The 20,475-nt window shown below is 32.4% G+C and overlaps 2 protein-coding genes across 9 annotated transcripts in view; both read right to left on the minus strand.

The window, feature by feature from the left end:
* LOC148598717 (uncharacterized) overlaps positions 1-7,881 on the minus strand; it is a 40,829-nt gene extending 32,948 nt beyond the window's left edge. For 5 of the 6 annotated variants that reach the window (XR_015918302.1, XR_015918301.1, XM_088560009.1 and 2 more), the window contains exons 1-2: positions 4,285-4,784; positions 2,373-2,435 (exon numbers count right to left, since the gene is read on the minus strand). Coding sequence is in view for 4 of the 6 variants with exons in the window: in XM_088560009.1 (XP_088416135.1) it covers positions 2,373-2,435; positions 4,285-4,774 (553 nt within the window). In the remaining 2 variants the exon portion in view is untranslated. Of the gene's footprint in view, positions 1-2,372; positions 2,436-4,284; positions 4,785-7,353 lie in introns of those variants that run through there. The other variant, XM_088560007.1, reaches the window with a different exon arrangement.
* Positions 7,882-10,060: 2,179 nt separating this feature from the next.
* The window catches only part of LOC148598718 (proton-coupled zinc antiporter SLC30A2-like), a 30,241-nt gene continuing 19,826 nt past the window's right edge, over positions 10,061-20,475 (minus strand). For all 3 annotated transcript variants that reach the window (XM_088560492.1, XM_088560491.1, XM_088560490.1), the window contains exons 7-9: positions 20,364-20,469; positions 18,998-19,132; positions 10,061-18,324 (exon numbers count right to left, since the gene is read on the minus strand). In XM_088560492.1, the coding sequence (XP_088416618.1) occupies positions 18,179-18,324; positions 18,998-19,132; positions 20,364-20,469 (387 nt within the window). In that variant the 3' untranslated portion in view covers positions 10,061-18,178. The remainder of the gene's footprint in view (positions 18,325-18,997; positions 19,133-20,363; positions 20,470-20,475) is intronic.

The following is a 20,475-nucleotide window of genomic DNA, read 5'->3' on the forward strand; positions in this document are numbered from 1 at the left end:
GTTACAATGGAAATAATAAAGCTGATTATAAATCAAACAACTGCACAAACTATGTACTACTAGCAGTTCACTGACATGTCAGCTCCAGACCAGTATAAACCTACAAACAGTTATGTAAAATCAATCCCAATTTTTTCCATGCGGGATTGAGAAACACGGTAAATCATAAGCAATACAATAAGTACGCAGCCGATGTCATGCCAACAACTTCTTTTAAATGTAGTTTTTAATTTTTTGTAAAGACCCTATCTGCGAATCAGCGTTAATATCAAAAACTGCTATCTTAAATGATTTGACAACAATATCATAACTGCATCCCTTCCGAATGAGCCAATTCAACGGTTAATGTATTGAATGAGTATCGAGCTTTCGTGCTTTGTGCACAATATTACCGAAAACAACGGGTAAGAATTATCCGCACGTATTAATCCCTTAGGAGTACATCTGTTTTTGAGCTCCGTGTATCGGTTGAAAAAAATAGGAATGTTTTTTACGAGCTTGTGATATCGGAAACGTTAATATTTCGATTATTCATTAAAATCCAAAACATTGTTACAAATACGAGCAAATTGAACCAATTGTGATATGTTAACACCATATTATGATGGTGACATGAAAACGTCAATATCTAAAACAACGGGCAGTTGGCAATAGGGAAGGAAAATTATCCCTTTTATCGTAAATTTGGTATAAAGTTAACCATTTGTCGAAATTAATATTAAGATCAAGAAACGGACATTCTTCATTATCAATATAAGCTTTATTCAAAGACAATTCTACAGGATATATATCTTTAGTATAATTATTGAAGTCGGTGTTAAGAGCAAAATAACGTCGAAATATCTTAAGGTGTTATTACAGTTTTTCCACGAAATGTTGTTTGGAAGGGCCTTTATTTATTAAAGCCATGAATAGTGATTCGTAACAGCACAGAAAGAGGTCCGCAATGAGTAGTGCACAATTGGTCCCCATGGTAGTTCCAGCAACTTGACAATAAATGGTTTCCCCAAAGCGTACGAAAATATTGTCTAATGGGAATTTTTAGAGCTGTTAGCACATCAAAAGAAGTCCAATTGACGTAGTTTTAACGTTTTTCGTGACTAAAATTTGATTTTTATGATCTTGAAGAATTCGAACAAATACAGCAACTAAAATTGCGGTCGGTCATCGATCATCAATCAGTTTCTGGTCAGTCATTGATCCGTCAAACCGATCCATTATGCGAGTGATCGCATCACGTGAGCACAGACGGTCATTTTTTTGTCAATTTTACACATATTTACATAATGTTATATATTTGAACATCAATTTATACTTTTATTTTACATTTCTTTTATTTCAAACACATCTTACGTCATTTTACATAACAAAACTGCAATCAGATCGATCACCGGTCATCGGTCATCGTACCGTCAAATCGTTTCGCGGATCGGCTCAAGGACTGTGTATTCACTTCTCGATTTATAACACGACCATTTGATAAAATATGTGAATGTCTAGAATGACTTGAAGAGGAAATGAATCTATACTTATAAGGTGATTTGGGAAGTTTGGGACGCCAGCAGATAGTGGGAACTTCCATGCTATTAGGCTAGACTTTACCGACAAATTCCTCATATTTATAGTCTTACTGATTTTTTTAGAAAATTTCTGTGAAGGCGCTGATTTTACGGTTTCATTTTAATTTACGATTTATTATTACATTTATACTGTTTATCTATATAATTGAACGTGACGAAAAATGAGTATAGTACTGTTTTATACGTCCTCATTACAAAAATACACTTGAATGAAGAAGAAATAGGAAACATTTTAAAGTATCGTCTTAATCGAATAACATATGAGCAATGCCCATTTGATGTAATTGAAGTGCTTATACTTGAGAAATGGTATAAGTGTCCTAATTGATCGGATTACTATATTCTATCTAAGTGACTTCTTGGTTGAAAGTTCAACTGGTGAATTAGGACTATGGTTAACACATTCTTAAGGAAACCCACAATTCCAATATGTTAAACGACCATTTCATAAGATATGTGAATGTCTAGAATGATGGATGAAAAAGAATTTGTTCTCATTTTCAACAATTAAATTCATTGAGGTAATATTTTCAAAGATTTGTACATCATTTTTTAGTAATCTTAACAAAAATTTTAAAAAGTGTTATGAATAATATTATTTAAAACTACTAGAATTATGATGTTGTCAACTATATTTTCGATTTCATGTACATGTAACACAAAAGCTGATATTCAAATTGAAATCTTGGTGGGCATGCTTTAAATTATACATTAAAACTAGATGAAGTGACATAATTGAATAAACTTAACACACAAGTATAGAACATTAAACAAATACAAATAAAGAGGCACCTAATTCAGTTTCTGCAAGTCGTCTACCATTAGTTTCAACATCACTTCTGTTGCCAATTTCATCTGGAACAGAAACAAAAATTTCTAAAATTATTTAATTCAGCTCACTGAGTGCAGATATGTGTCATAACTCATTTCAAAGTCTTGTTATTTCTTGACTTATTGGTCGCGACAATGTGAACTCTTCCGCAATGTTTGTGTGCCCACATGTTTAAATTGCACTCAAACGAATATTCGTTTATATAAAGACTGAAAGAGTAATCAAGTGAACCAAGGTTATAGCGGTAATCAAAAGAATGTAATCCAGGGACAAAGACCAGACAGGGAAAACAGACACACACAACAAAGAACATAGATTAACTAAAATCGTACATACATCGAAATACACATGTATATATAAAGTAACAAAAGCAAATGAGCAACTGGGACTCCGTTAAAAACTGGGAGCATGGACCAGGTGCACCGGTAGGGTAAGCGTCCTTTGCTTATCTAGAAACACCCGCCGAGTTGCTCATAAAAAAGTCTGGGGTAGACAAACGAGGAATGAAAAACTATGACCCGTGGAATATATCAGTTTTCATGGTGGAGATGGATACACCGTAATCAGTTTTTATCACAGAAAAAAACAGAGAAGACGATCGCACATGGATTATATTAAAGGTCATTCAAATTATAAAATTTTAGACAAATACAAATACCAAAATCTCTCACATTTAAGAAATCCGTTTAATCCGTAAGAAGGACAGTTTGTTTAGGCATCGTATGATACATATTGTTTACTTTGTTTCCACTCTAAGACGGTGATTAAAAATGCAAGTGACTTTTTACCCAAAGAGCGGTGATTTAATTTCTGCGAGAATTTTCGCGCAATTTTACATATCGGAGTTTTCTATAGATTTCATTTGAGAAATCAATTCTTCTTCGGCCTATTCTTGATGTAAATTTGTTTTTTCATTCTCTAACGCGAAATTAAGATTTTATCATGATCGCTGCAGCGCGCATTTGAAAATTATAATTTTATCTTCTTCAGTAGAGAAATAATTTAAAGCATTCATTACTGAAAAATAATCTGTATATATACTTTTGGTCTAAAGCCTCTCTTTTAGCAACGCTACAAGCTTTGACACACCTTAAAATCTAGAAAAATAAAAACATCATATGCGGAGGAAGGTGGTAAATGCCTACACAGGAAAGGATAATGTATCAATTTTAGATAAAAACCGTCCCCTTAATCATTCATATTTGTACTGAAATGACAAATTCCGTCCAATTCGGATTAAATGTCTACAAATGACGCAACGGAAGCTGTGCAATTAGTCTTGGTTCTTTTCAATTCAGGTCGATAAATCAATGAAAGTCTGTTCCAAATATATAATTGGTATTGGAAAAAAACATCGTCAGTACATCGAAATTATATTTGAAATTAAAAGATCTAGCATCTGTATACTTTTTTGTCCTAACAAGATTTTGAAGAAATCCGATTCATAGAAATAAATAAACAGGTCGGATACGTAAGGAGTACAACTAATGTATATTGAAATGCCGACATTGTGCTAAAACGTGTCCCTCCATAAGTGACAAATAGGTTATCAGGAAGAAGGTAATATGTTTTCTCTTCTTTTGTTCATGTTATTGTTATTGTTATTGTTTTGTTTTGTTTTGTTTTTTTCTTGTTTATACACATTATTTTGACTACAATATAAACAGTTGACACTATTTCGACCATATGCCTTATGCTAGGTAATGGAGTATGTAGAGAAAGTATATCGTATACAGATTAATATTGAACTATGTTTGAAGGAAAACAAAAACAACTGGCATGTACACACAGACATTCGTGCATAGACATACACACGCAAACTCACACACACTACTTATATATTTGCAACAGATATGTTTATCAATGTCATACCTGAACAAAATGTTGGTAAACTTATCAGGCAGGTGACCTTTGCCACTAAAATACCCGTGAGAAAGAACGTTATTAAGAGAAATGATCCGGCAGCAATCTTGTAATTCAAAGTGCTTTTATTTTTAACTTTTTGTAACTTGCCCTTCAAGTCATCGCTCAGCTCTGTATATCCGCCAAAGACATTATTTCGAAAAAAACGAATGTCTTCATTCACATTATTACTTTGTGAATGTTTGTAGATAAAAACGTCCTCGTAATCATTGTGTTCATCAATTGATGTATTTCCAATGTTATTGGAATCGTTGGCATTACCCTCTGTTTCTCCATGGACGCTTAGTTCGTCAGACATAAAACTTACAACATTTTCTGAACTACACGTACTTGCAATGTCTGGACCATTTTTATCGCTATCACAACTTCTACCAAAAATAAATTTTGCCTGGTTTTTGGTGTATGCAATACCAAGATTGTCAGTGTCGCAAACACTCATCCTGTTCTAGTGAACGTTTAACAATATATTAAAACGGCTCTTATACTATTCACGCTGCAGACATTTGAGAACTATTTTACATAAATATTGTCACAATATGCATTTCACATTTGTAAGTGTATGATCTATTTTTTAATTCAAAATGAAAATGAAATTTCATATAAGGTTTGACATGAGAGAAGGTACTTATTAATGAAAGATAATTTGTTATATGTAACTTTGAAATATTACATTAAAAACCATAAAACCTTTGATGAAATGTACTCTTTCAGTGATATGAATGAAATTCACAGACCTTTAGTAATGACTTTTGTTTGGTAGTATCACTCTGTACAATTTGTTATAGTAAATGAGGTAGACCTAGGGTAAGGGACACAACTCTTACAAATCATTACAATGTTTTATTCAGTATTTTACATCTATCTCATGTAAGCTTCAAACTTTGACTGATTTCATTCTGTTTCAAATGAAAGCTTGGTAGGCTTAGGGAACCAGGATTATAGCGGTAATCAAATGATTGTAATACGGGGACAAAGACCAGACATGGAAAACAGACATACACAACAAAGAACATACAGTAACTAAAATTATACATACAAAGTAACAAAAGTAAATGAGCAACTCGGACTCCACTAAAAACTCGGAGCATGGACCAGGTGCATCGTTAGGGTAAGCGTCTTCTGTTTGTCTAGAAACACCCGCACAGTTGCTCATAAAAAGTCAAGTCCGGGGTAGACAAACGAGGAAAGGAAAACCATGACCCGTTGAAAAAATCAGTTTGTTTTCATGATGCAGATGGATACACCATAACGTTCCACGAGTTCATGATGACGACCATAAAACTTCTGTCGTGATGACTTCAATCTTGTAGCACCATAACCCTGTTTAAGAAGCCTATTCGTTAAAGTTCTAGCGCGATACAAAAAGTCTGCGTATATATATGTATATATATATATATAGGTCCGAACAATTCCCAACGATGTTAGGACTGTCAAATTTGCGAAGCAAATATTTGGTGGTACCCTCCGCGGGACTCGAACTCGTACCGCTGTGACATCTATGGCAACATCACATGCACTAAGACCAGTGCCCCAGACCACTCGGCCACCAAGGCTATACCAAAATATAGCTTTCGCTGGCCGGGTCATTCCTCCTCGTAAGATTAATCTAGGGCTTTAACTTTGTACACGATCTATGGTAGTAAGGGACAGTTCATCTAGGTGTTATTATGTAGGATAGAGGATCAAATAATGATGTATGTCACAACAAATCTATATTATACAAAGTCTCAGAATGTGACGACTCTATTCGCTACACTGCTCCATCGGGTCAAATTGATACAGGGAAGATAAAGTAAACTTATAGAAAGGGTCTGACAAATTCTCAACGATGTCAGAACTGTCAATCTTGCGAAGCAAATTTTTGGTCGTTTCCTTCGCGGGACTCGAACTCGTACCGCTGTGACACCTATGGCAACACCGCCTGCACTAAGTCCAGCGCCCTAGACCACTCGGCCAGCTGGACTTATATATCGGAAACTGAGATTAAAGGATCTTGCTTAACGAAGTTCCTTCCTTTGAATTAAATCAGCTTTAAAGTCAGCCTCATAAGAATGAAGGAATAGGTCAGCGAGTGGAGATGAACAATTCGCTCCTATTGGAATGCAATCCGTTTGTTGAAAAACACATCCACCAAACTTTACGCATATGTTGTCAATCAAAAGTTCCAGCATTTTAAAAAAAAAACATTTTCGGTGTATTTGGAATATAATATGGAATCGTTTTTACGAAGTATGAAGAATCGCAACCAACTACTACATTTTGTACCGCTATAACCTTGGTTTCCTTGATTACTTTTTTTTTCTAGATATCTATATCTAGATAAACCGTCTTTTTCAGAATAACAACGATTTCTAATGACTTGGGAAGAGATTTTAAGTGAGTATGAGGAATAGAAGTATAAAAGCTGAAAAATTATAAGTTTTAATGTTATTATTTTCTGATAAATTGGGGGTTTCTAGAAGATCTTTCGAATTTTTCAGAATCCACATTAATTTTGGACCACTACGGGATTGCCGTATGAGCTGTGATGTGAAATATGAATTATTACAGTAAATTGATTTTTTTTAGAGTGTGTAAATATTTTGTCTATGATCAACCAGATAGATGGACACTATACTTGTAAATACTACTTTGTTGAATACAGATTGGTTATTGTATTGTGCGATCAATTGCAAAAAGGAAACTAAAGCAATTGTCAAAACAAATCTTAAACAATTAAGGATTCCTTATAAACTTCGTATTATTACATTTTCTGTTTTCAGGTTTGAAACGTATTCACCGTGTAAGAAAAACAACAAAGTTTGCACCTAAGGATGATATAATAAAATGTAAGGTAAACAATCTGTAACGTAAACATGGTAAATTAGCCTTTTGTGCAGAATACTTTGATCAATCAAATTATGTATGTTCTACCTTAGTTTTAATAATTAACTTCGATGGAGAATAAGAAAATCAAAATTAATAGCCGTCTAGATATGGATTACATCAAAATTAAGTAAAATTTTATATCTACTCTACCTGAGCAAGACGTAGAAACATCACTTGTCATTCTCACTGTCAAAATGAAAGTCAGCACTAGCGTTGCTACTAAAAGGATCAAAGTTGCAATTGTGTGAACGATATTAAACCAGTTCTCTGTTTTTTTATCTCTTTTTTGGAGTACTTCAGTATCAAAAACTACATTTCGGAAAACTTTTGCATCACAGTTCTCACTGGAATTATGTCTTATCAGGTTGGCATCAGGTTCATCTCCATGATTTTCTGTATTATGCATTTTCAGTACATGATTGTCAGCATCGGAATTTAAGTTTCTAAGATCCGTAGTACTATCTGCATTTACAATATATTCATTGTTACAAGTGTCGTCAGAATCATAAGATTCTGTGCCGGGGATATCACCCATGTTGCAAGCAGTTATATATTCCTGTTCGCTTTTAAATATGATACATATATAATATTAGAACTTACAACTTGTTACTATACAAAATGTTGAAAAGTACCATAAACGTTCTAATTCCAAAATGTTTTATAGAAATGGCAAGTGCTATTTATAAATTCTGTTGTTTAAGGGTTCAAAGTGTAATGAAGATAATCATGTTTCCTGAGTGTTTCAATGGGACGCCTGTAAGTACACTTACTTGTTCCTGTTTTTTTATAATTTTACTTTCAGTTTTGTAATGTAGAAATTGTGCAGCTCTTGATCATGAATGTGTTAAATTTTCCAAAAAATTACACCACAAACAATCTCCCCATTTATCAAATGCAACTGTACTCCATCCGCATTTTCCAGGAAAAATCCCCATTACACATAGAATACCCATGGCATTTTTCATTATGAAGTAATTAAATAATCAACTAAAATTAAACGAACATTTAAAATATACAAATATTGAAAGGTAAGATGATTTGAGATGGAAATGACTATTTGGTAGAATTCTTGTTGCTGGATTAGGCTTTCTTTTTTCGATACTTTCTGTTTTGAGAACTTCTGGCATACATTTTTGAGTACTTAATCTTCCTCTGAATTTGATTGTCGTGCTACTGATGGGATATTACTCTTTGATACATGTTTACAGCATGACGAAATTTGCAATGTTATATATATATAACAATAAAACGTTTATAAAACATTCTTGACATGACATTTTTTTATCATTACGGTTGTTGTTTCTAGAAAAGCAGAGGCCGCTTAACCTATCGGTGTAGTTGGTCCATGCTCCAAGTTTATAGTAGAATTCTTCATTTCATTTGATTCTTTGTGCATGTTCATTGTTGGGAGTTGCAATTTTCCCTGTTTAATCTTAACCTTTGTGATATATCCTTTTGGTTTCCGCACGAATCTTGGTTTCTTGGTTACTCTTCTGAATATGATTTTTCATGTTCTCCAAGTCAAATTTAGTTCACTCGATGTGAGGAATTCCATAATCAACTCGTATATTTCTCTTTATTATTTATCACATTTCTGGTAACATCAACCATATTTCAAAGGCAATTTCTTATTTTTTTTTTTAACTATAATGATTTCTGGTAACAGAGTGCCAATACAAGAATAAGTTTAAAAAGCATTTTTTTTAAATAATTCCCCTATTAAACTTCTTTTTCAGAAAATCACACATTTTGTCGGCATTATTGTCGGAGGGGCAAAGTACAGTAAGTTGGTAATTAAGTGTTTAAGTATTTTGGGAGTTTTAAATTATAATCACGTATCTGTCCAGTACAGGGAAGTTTGGCGACACGTTTAGGACAATTTAGGATTTAATGATCACTTAACCGCTCTCTACCACAGAAAGAGATTGCTTATTAGGCTTAGGGAACATGGTTATGCTGCTACAAAATTGAAGTAATCACTACAGAAGTTAATGGTCGTCATCATGAACTCGTGGGTCGTTACGGTGTATCCATCTGCACCTTGAACATTGATTTGTTCAACGTATCAGTCTTCCTTTCCTCTTTCGTCTACCACGGACTTGACTTTTTATGAAACTTGGCGGGTTTTTCGTAGAGAAACGTAGAGAAACAGTAAACGCTTACCCTACCGCTGCACCTGGTCTATGCTCCCAATTTCAGTGGCGTCCGAGTTGCCCATGTACTTTTGTAACTTTGTATGTATTATTTCAGTTACTTTATGTTCTGTGTTGTAATTGTCTGTTTTCCATTTCTGGTCTTTGTCCCTGGAATACATTCTTTTTGTGACCTTGATTACTCTTTAAAACCGCTACAATGGATTGTGTACTTGGTTACTTATCAGAATCCTACGTTAATACGTTTATAGCAATAATTTATCCACAGACTATTTGTCAAAATTAATAGCAACAGCCTAATCGATCGCAGACCAAAATATTGATACTTTACTATCCAGAATGCATTTTTTTTCCATCAAGAATGAACACTTTTCATTACCATTCTGTGTATACTGTACTTACTAGCATAAGAAAGTGATTTTTTAGTACTGAATGTGGCAAAGAGATACTTGTTAACTCTTTGAAATAGCAACAATGCCCCATATGCTCTTCTTATTTTTTTCAGTTTTCATTGTATTTATATTGAATAGAATGCAGTTTGTTTTTATATCTGGCATACATGTAAGTGCTTAACGTTATGCCAATTGTATAAATTAATCAGTCATGGTTTGTCATTGCGTGTTATTTTACTTAAATGTATTATTCATTGCATTTCATAGAATCAATTTAATCTAGATATCGTTAGAATTATGAATAATTAATGCCTTATTAATTAGTTTTATATTTGAACACATATACATAAACGATGTGTGATTACAAAGGAAACATATCATGTGTTTTTTATTTTTTTATTTTGTCGAAAAACAAATATTATATACCAATTTAGAAAAAATAAACATCTTTAATTAACAAGGCAGTCGTTTACAAATAAACTGTTCGTTACAAAATCCCATCAAAACAAACAAATAAATGGAGCTATGTGTAGCATATACTCAAGTCGGCAAAAGTTCCTGTTAATTGTCGTATTAAGAAATTGTTATTTACCCTTTTGGTGTCAGAAAACAAATATCATTACATATAATCCCTGCATTACAAATCTGTAGTTAAATATGCTATATTCCATTGTCTTTTAATGAAAAGTTCTTGGATGAATATTAGGCAATACTATTATCATTTTTAATTTTTCTTGGTATTTTATATCCCAAAAGCAGTTTATTAAGTTTAAAGGCAGTTTATCAACAGTCCTGTAAACCTAAAAAAATGAGGCACAGACAGGAATACCAAAGGAAACAATTTTATAACGAGACTCGTCATGGGAGGTAAAATGGTTACAGTACAAGTATAATAGTATGGTTAATTCGGGAAAAAAATTGGCTTACTATTAAGAAGCCTATGACAACATTAAACGGAAAAAAGGAGAAATGATGATAATTCGCTCCTTGCTCTTTTTCTTTAATCAGAATAACTTTTCCTGTTAAGTTAATAAAATAAAGTTCACTACGACAAATACATTATAACCATTACAACAGGCTGTATAGAAAATTCAGGGATGTTACCTATTAATATAAATACTGAAACAAATTATAAATTTATTAAATACAAAATCGTTGCATTATTTAAAAGCTGTATCAAATAAATCTATCACAAAATAATTTAATATAACCCACAATATGAAACATTAAATTTATATTGCACATACAAAAATTGAACTGGAGTACTTAATAATAACTTTACTAACGATCTGCTGTTCAATATCAATGTGCGAAAATAGCAATTTTTTACATTAAAACAATATTTTGGTTCACAAAATAATACAATACCATTTAGAGGTTTGTAATCATTGATTTTAAAGAGAAAACTAAAATGTTAGGTCTAAGTAAAGTATGCTTTTCGTATCAAAAAAGATAAAAAGAGGCAAAGAAATTAAATGGTAACATCTTGTATACTTCTTTTTGAATTTCATCCAAGGTATATAAAAAGGTGAGAACTATTCTTATTTCGCCATTAAGTAATATCACAGCAACATTAAATGCATTTAGCATTCTCTGAATGTATAAGGCTTGAGTATAAATCAAATTGAGCAATGAAGAAGCAAGAAAGCCATGTGTATTTAAGACTTTCGAACATGATAAATGCATATCTACACAAATGGTATGATTTTGTTGTAACATTTCAATATGACTTCATTGGGGCAAAGTGAAAAAAAAACTCCTTTATCCGGACTTTCATCATCTATTTAAAGGCAAACTGCATCAAAACCTATCAATTAAATATCACACTTCACCTGTATACCTATTATCGAGATTTGTCTTCTTTTTTCTCTTATATATTAGGTATATTACAAATGTTTTGGTGATTATTTTTTTAAACAACCAAATGCCAAACACTTAATATGCATATTCGCAGGTACCAAAACTAGAGGCTCCCAGGAGTCTGAATCGGTTACTTTGTTCAATTTTCAATGGCGATAACTCCAAGAAAGAGTCATCCTACAAATTTGATCCGACAAAGGCGTTTGAAAGCCTTATCATAAGGATGATTTCTAACTGAAAGTATTTTCAATTAAAAGTTTCAATTTCAAGATATAGACTGAAAGAAAAAAAACTTATATTTCGCCTTCCACGAGCAATATTATAACAATGAATCATTCCACAACTTTAACCCACGAAGACTTTTGTAGAACTCTTCAAGCTGAAAAAAGAAAGTCATATTTATTTCTAATATCTCAATTATTGAGTATTGTGTTTAAATTGGTGACTTGATCGCTGGGGGATATAAATAAGCAACATCGGCCATGTTTTACGCCTGATATATATAATCAAGACATTTTTTAAAGTAAATACGCTATGGATGCTGGTCACCAAGTAAGTTAATAATTCACTGGGTGATTTCAGAAAAACAAATGGTGTTTAAAGTCGATTAAAGTAGATAGACGACGACAGATGACGACGGACGCCAAGTGGTAGCAAAAGCTCATATAGTCTTTGGCTATGTGAGATTAGAAGGTATATAAATAACACAATTTTCAGTGCAGACAAAGTAAACTTCGTTACTTTTTGTAAGTATCTTAAAAAGTGCCTCTCTCAAATATCTCTCGCTCTCTGTGTGTCAGTCTCTGTAAGAATCAAGCAGCGGTTGAAATATACCAACCAATTTGATAGTGTAATTTGACTACGTGCACTATCGGAATCAAGGAAAAAGGGAAAGGTTTTTCATACCCTTTCTGGTAAATTTGGATATATATAATTTCCATGAAATGCACTGGAAATGAGCACTGCAAGGGTATGTAACTCCATCAGAAATCCGATTTATTTCACATTCTATTGCTAATGCAGTGATGCAGATATCAAAAAGAGAAACCATCCTTGAGTCAAATTAAATCATCAGATCGCTGGGTTTTAAATTTCTGATTTTCCTCACTTTGCCTTATTCTTACAGAGACTTACACTCAATTATATGTATATGACATAAAAAAGTCACACATATTATGGCTTTGTGCCTGTTTTTTTCAATACGGTCCAGAGTTCTAGACTACTGTAATATAAATCAACTTTCAAAAGATATTAAACCTTCCTTGACAAATATTTGTATCAAAATATGACCTGAATTAAATATTGGAATGCTCAACAGAAACATCAGTCAACAACAAAATTTTAACAATGCAATAACATTATAAGTATGTAACGAAATATGGTTAAAACGACAAAAAACAAGTTTTCTATCCATGTTCCATTTATATGATGTCCATTGTACATCACATAATTAACACATTATAGACAATGTTACACAAAACAAACTCTGCAATTTATCAGAGCAAAAAATATGATAGCAATGGAATGCTTAAAAAATGTAAGGTTTGAGGTGGGTTTTTTTTTATTTTGAGTATCCAAGGAATTAAAATGGATTTCAATATTCATGCCTATCATTGTGATGGAATCTAAATGATGTAAAACATCCATGCATTAAAGGAGACGTTTTTGCTCATACATATAAGTATCCGTCCAGTCTATCAATATATTGATAGTTAAATGCATCTGAGGAGTCGTTCAGAAAGGAAAACTCAGGTCATGTCCGAGTCTGTTAATTTGGATTTTACTGATGACGTCTTTTTGCATAGCACAAAGTTCATGATTGGCCGTTTTTATTTTACCATGCAGCACATGAAGTCAAGGTCAAAAAGGTCACCAGCAAAGGTACGACATACTGCCTTTTAGTTGATTTACCCACAGGGCAAATATTTAATGAATACACGAAAAAATAATATTGATATAGCAAGAACAAAAAAATTGTCATACAAAAATCTTTTAGTCGACTTTGACGCCAATTTTCAAAATCAAACGTCACCAATCATGATACGAAATGCATTATTATCAGTTGATCAACCCTAATGTCAAAAGCTTAATATCAAAGGAAAAAAACTTAAGGCCTATTAAAACATGATTTGTTATGCAAAAACTGATCACTATTTAGGGTCAAAAACGTTTTGCTCTTGGACCTTAATTACTCAATAACTATTATAAATTAAAACTAAGGTCTCCAATGACAGGGGTAGAAAAGGTTGAAGAGTTTTGGTTTGCTTTAAACTTATTTCTCTCGTCAGACATTCCTCATCTCCCTGAAAGTTTAATTAACAAGATGCTCTCAGGAGCCTGAATCGCTCACCTGGTTCAATATTTGTCCTTCAAGGGCAATAACAAGGGTCGTCCTACAATTTTGATGACCACATCTTCGACCTTAAGACAGTTTTGTAGATCATTTCATCCACAGAGTTTTTTTTCCTATCTACCGGTATAACTAGTATATGTTTTCAAGACATTGGCTTAAAAGTGCAAGTGTAATAACTCTAACAAGGAGTCGTCCAACAACTTCAAGCCAATTCAGACCTTTGTGAGTTTTATCATTAATTGAAAGTGTTTCCTATCTATTAAAATTTACTAGATATTGCAAAAACTGTCATTGTTCACCTTTCAACGGCAATAACTCCAATAAAAACATAACTTTTACCCAATGGAAACTTTTTAGCTTTCAAACTTGAGATAAAATGTCCCATTAATTTTGAAAAATCTGTTTTGAGATATTTGCAAAAATTGGTGACTTGACCCCTGTGGTCAACACATTAGCCATGTTTTGTGACGGAAAAAAATCTAAATACAATTTTTGTGCATGAAAACCTAAGAAACATCCGTGCAAAGTTTCATATAATTCCGCTCAGTAGTTACAGAGAATAAGATTTTGAAGAATTGTTAGCAGACAACTACAAAGACAAGACACCAAGTGATGGCAAAAGCTAACATGGCTCTTTAGACCTGGTAACCTAAGACATAAATAAGGCCTACAATTTATATGTAAATGCAAAATTGAAATACAATTTCTGTTCAACATGCACACATAGATAACCATTTGTTTATTATAACTGGGATCATATAGTAAAAATTTATATTCTTCAATGCCTGGACCAATCCATTCAACTAAAATTGAGATTGGTCATCGATTACCCATCAGTTTCTGATCATTCACCAAACCGGCAAACAGTATAAAATATGTCGATTTAGTATCTTAAATTTAAGGTAAATTAATATCATGGTATATTTGATTCATTCTCATGGAAATTCTTAAATTTAAGGTAAATTAATATCGTGGTATATTTGATTCATTTTAATGGAAATTCTTAAATTTAAACAAAGCGTTCATCCGTCATTTAAACATAATAAAACAGTGATCTGTCACCGGTCGTGAACTGTCAAATAGTTCGGCTGACCGATTCAGGGACTGTACAAATTAATCCTGAAAAATCCTTCAACTGTTGAATTGTGACCAGTTACTTTAAGCACATCAAATTTGAAATGCGATAATTCATACCTGTAACTAAGCATCTGCAAATCACTTGTTAAGGTGGCTTTTTCACAATGATTGCTTGTTTTATTAATCTTACAAACTAAACAAGAGGCTCCGAGGAGCCTGAATAACTCACCTCGTTGAATGTTGCCTTTCAAGAGCAATAAATTTAACAAGAAGTAGTCCACCAATTTTGACTCAAGAAGACTTTGATAGGACTTATCATAATGATCATTTCAGCAACTGAAAGTTTCTTTCTATTTATTAGATTTTTCAAGATATTGGCAGAAAACTCTTAAAAAACATAATTTTTTCCCCTTTCAAGGGCAATAACTCTTACAATGAGTTGTCTGACAACTTTTATCCCTCAAGACTTTTGTAGTCCTATTAATAAGGATCATTTCAGCTATTGAAAAAAATTGGCTAAACCTAACGGTTTTGGAGATTTATGTTAAAAACTACTGTCTGACTTCTATGCCCTATTTTAAGTAATGGCAGCCATGATTTTTGACGGATCAAAAATCCCCACAACAGTTCTATGCAGGATACCCCAAAGACTCCATACCAAGTTTGGTTCCAATTAGACAAGTTGTTTCAGAGAAGATTTTTGAAAGAAATAACATTAAAAATAGCAAAAAACGTTAAAATAGGGCAACAAATCCAACATGGCTTAATGGATTAAAACCAAAATTTGACTGCTGATAGATCTCATCATGCTAAACACTTGAACTCATGTCAGAATTTGGCTAAACCTAACAGTTTTCGAGATATATGCGGAAAACTTCTGTCTGACCCCCTATGTTCTATTTTTAACAACAGCGGCCATGTTTTTCTATGGATTAAAAATCCCCACAACAGTTCTATGCAGAATACCACAAGGAACATTCATACTAAGTTTGGATACAATTGGTCATGCAGTTTGAGAGGAGAAGAGTTTTGAAAAAATTGTTGACAACGACGACAGACACCAAGTGATGGCAATAGCTCACATGGCCTTTAGCCAGGTGTGCTAAAAATGGTACTGATTAGCTTCAGTAATTCCCTAGCTTTATAAACATAGAAATGTCGTTTAACTCCAAATAATTTTCAATGTTAACACCACTATGTATGTTATGATAGATACACAATCATGCATTTTATAAATGTAAATTATGAACACATTTACAAAAAAAATATTTAGCATACATCTCAATCCATTTATCTAAAATCCTAAACCAATCCTGAACATATTACAAAATGCATCGACTAGATATAGGTATTTCCAAAATGACATGTCTGACTTCCCTTGCGTTAACAAGAAGCAATATGCAAAATCCAATTTTAATTAACAAATAAAAAACAAATTATCAGCAGCGGAGCTTTAGTGACATTTTATATATGTCAATGCTCTGAATCACGAATGGCTCAAAATTGTTCTGTTGGGAGTAACATATTTCTATAATAAAAACATGTGACTATTATAAATTCTATCACAGAGACACAGTGTGTGTTATAGAAAAACTCACATATTGATGGAGATATCAACATTATAACAACATTGCAGTGCATTAAAAACAAAGTCAAATTATAAAAGTAGCAGTTCTAATTTAAATCAGACAGGATTGAGGTAACTCATGCATGTATTTAAAAAAATCAAAATCACTTTTATTTCATATTCAGAAACAGTTTAAAGACCACGTAACCAATCACAGCTTTTCATTCATCTTTAGTACTTTAGAGATAATAATTATATTGATTCTGAAAGATTTATACTTTGCAAAATTTATTATTCTTGATTTGGTCTACATTTGGTTGATTTTAATAGGAGACAAATGTACCGTCTTCTGAAAAGTACAGATCTGTGCACAGAAAGGAGAATGGTTACATTAAGGTATAGCAAATGTAGACTAAAAAAGAATTGTTTGTTGGGAGGGTATTTCTACACCATAAATCACCTCTACCATAAGCAGTGTCAAAGAGCTGGTGTGCATATACAAATAGCTCCTTCCATCATAGCCTAGAATCATATCAATGTAGATCTGGAAATTATATTCAATACTGCAAAAAAATGCTGTAAATTAAAAGTAAACTAATACTTGTATAGATTATGTATTACTTTATGTTCTAGCTTGAATTGACAATATCACAATAATTATCATATTTACAAGTAATAAAAAAATACTCTAAAATAAAATGGCACTTTAACATTTTTTAAAGTAACATCTGTATTTTTACCCTCATAAATTACATGTATATAGCAGTAAAAGTTAATAACAAAAATTAAAAAGTACACTGTTGAAATCTTCATGCTAAATCAACATTGTCACATTTCAAACACAGGTGTAGATTTTCAAATTTAAGAAGATTACCCATTTTTTCACTAACCGTACCAACCTTTATTTTTGTCCCTCGGTTTATTTTGTCATATCTAGACAAGCACTATTAAAGTCTGACTGTGTTTTCCATAAGAAACCAGTCAAAATATTTTGAAAAAATAAAAAAAATTGCCTTCTTACCAACCTTAGCTTTTCAGAGCATGTTAGCAAAAACACAGATGATATTTTTTCTTAGCTTTAATAAAAAAGTGAATAGCTTTAACAAATCAGAAAAAGATGAAACAATTATATATTCCTATGCTTTGAAGCGGTTTGAGGTCCTCTAAAAATCACTACAAATTGCAATGCTCGTGACCAATATATGCTAGTGGACAATAAAAAAAATCAATTTCGAAAGACTTGGGACCTCGACACATTTTTTTTTTATTGCCATATCAATGAAATAGAATGCAAACATCATAGCAATATGTTTTGGGTTGTTTTGGTTTTTTTTCAGAAAAAAACATACTGTTAAAAGCACCAGTATCCAAATTAAAGGAAAAATCTAAAAGCCACAACAGATGCCCCCTCCATTCAATTTTGTATAGGAAAAAATACAGGGGACTTCAATAATGCCCTGTTCCTTCAACGATGTTCATGAAAACATACAGGGGACCTCAATAAATAAGTTCTGAATTATTTGACATGATCACCTAGTCAACAGCTCCTGAAAGTATAAGGTATTATTTATGTTCATTTAGGAAGATCTTGACAGTGGGTACATGTTTCCATTTCATCCTTGTACTCCTCCACCTGTATTGTTGTATCAGCAATGCCATATTTTTTCTGCACCATAGCTGAAGCTAGCTTGAGCACTTTCAGAGGATCTGTGTCTTCATCTGTAAGAAAAATCTTGAGGTTAACACTTTATGTCTTACGCTATCTATCAAACCTTAAGTTTTTGTCATTAAATTTAATTTTTTTTTTTTTCTGAGAAAGGACGTTCGTTTCACATTTTTTATCAAATGGCGAAAATAAACACTTATTTGATATGCTTTAAACATGTTACAATAAAACTAAACTCCCTCCTGTATTTCAGTACAAAGTTTCCAACCAATACATGTTACTACCTTTTGTTCAAAGGAACTGTCATTTGTCTATTAAGTGAAACCTGTCCAAACTGAACCTTGATTAAGTAGTAAAATAGATCAAAAAGAAACATGTCAACAATGATGATTTTTAAGATTTTTGCAAAGGAATACTGCTCAACCCCTACAGTCTATTTTCAGTAACAGGGACCAAATTTGTTGACAGATAAAACATCCCTATATCAGTTCTAAGGAACATTCACATCAAGTTCAGTTCCAATTTGTCTGGAAGTTTCAGAGGAGATTTTCAGGGATAAAAACAAAGAAATATGTTCAGTAAAATTCTGAAAATCAAAATTATATTCCCCCTCTTCCTTTCAGAAGACAGTCAACCAGTATGTCATGCCAACATAGGTTACGTCCCTTTGAAAAGGGTTTGATTATGTCATGCAGCGCAAAATATAAAAAACAGACCATTGCTTACCTACTGCTATATGGACTGCTAAGGCTACTTTGTTAAGTGATAAAGACCACATTCTTAGATCATGTAAATCTTTAACACCTGGTATACTGTAGAAACTGTTTTCAACTGCTGAAAAGTCTAAACCCCTTGGAGTACCTGTAAAAGTCAGAATCAAAGTATTTGGCACTAAGCATATTATGATCTAATACGTAACTAAGTTGGAACCTTATTTCAGATGTGAAAATTTAATACATAGGTAATAATTCATTGTTGAGAGATAAAACAAATTGTAAATCCAACAAAAATTCTAAAGTCCTCTGTTCATTTTCATTCTGAGTCAGTTCTATAATCTTAATATCAGGTGCTTCAATGATCAACAAAGGTCAACAAAGCACAAATTGGAAGTAAATACACAGTAAAAACGAATCATAATGGTAAAATCCAGATTTGAAATAGTGGAATTCTGCTAGGAAGCAGAAAAAAATCATCCCTGAAATAAAGTAACATAAATGGCCAGCCCATGGTAAAACAATGATAAACGGGATCTCCATAACTTAGTTATCTGTTAAACAAAACATTTAAAGCAAAGAGAACTTAACTTCAGTACCACGTCAAAACCTTCTAATCACGTTTGTTTTACAATCTCATACAATGCTTGAGATGTTCACATTTCCCATTTTAGTGTTCTTGCATTTATCGTACATTTACACATTATTATGCGTTCCTTTAAACGCAAGATAAACACACGATAGATGTATTCGTTTATTTTTAGACTTAAATTATTTTCTTGATTTAACTATTATTTTTATATTTTTTGCTATTATTAATTTATATAATTTCATTAATTTTATTTTCTATTTTTTCTGTCTTCATTATAAGTCAATATTATTACTTTTCATTGTTCGTCTATCGTGCGTTTAAACCCATGCTGGGAGCATTCATTTATCTGCCTTTAAATGCACAATAGAAGCATTCGTTCACACGCACAATACAAGCATTTGTTTATCGTGCGTTTGGTGAGTGTTAAGCGTGCGTTTGGGGAGCGTTAATCATGCGTTTGGGTATTGTGCATGAGGGAAACCTAAACGTCTCAAGGAATGTATAAAATTTCAAATGAATGAAATGTTTATTCAAATTTCATTAATATTTGTCAAGTAGTTTCAGAGAAGAAGATGTTTGAAGAAAAGATTACAAATGCAAATGATGAGTGACGCTAAATGATGGATCACCTCGCCCTTTGGCTAAAAATGAAATAAAATGATGAGAATAAAATTGAATCTGAAAGCAGTAATAAATTAAAAAAGTAAAGAAAAAAATGATGGACTATATAATCTCTCAAAGTGGGTGGTATAATAATATAATTTAATTTTACTTTTTACGAACTTACCCTCCATTAAAACAACTAATATATCTCTAACAACAGTTATTGTTGTTACCATGACGATAACAGAAAATACGAATGTACATACAGGGTCAGCAATCTTCCATTCAGGCTACAA

This window comes from Perna viridis, chromosome 14 (genome assembly GCF_037379345.1).
Source record: "Perna viridis isolate PV_CMFRI_1.1 ecotype Kerala chromosome 14, ASM3737934v1, whole genome shotgun sequence".
In the NCBI taxonomy this organism is placed as follows: Eukaryota; Metazoa; Mollusca; class Bivalvia; order Mytilida; family Mytilidae; genus Perna; species Perna viridis.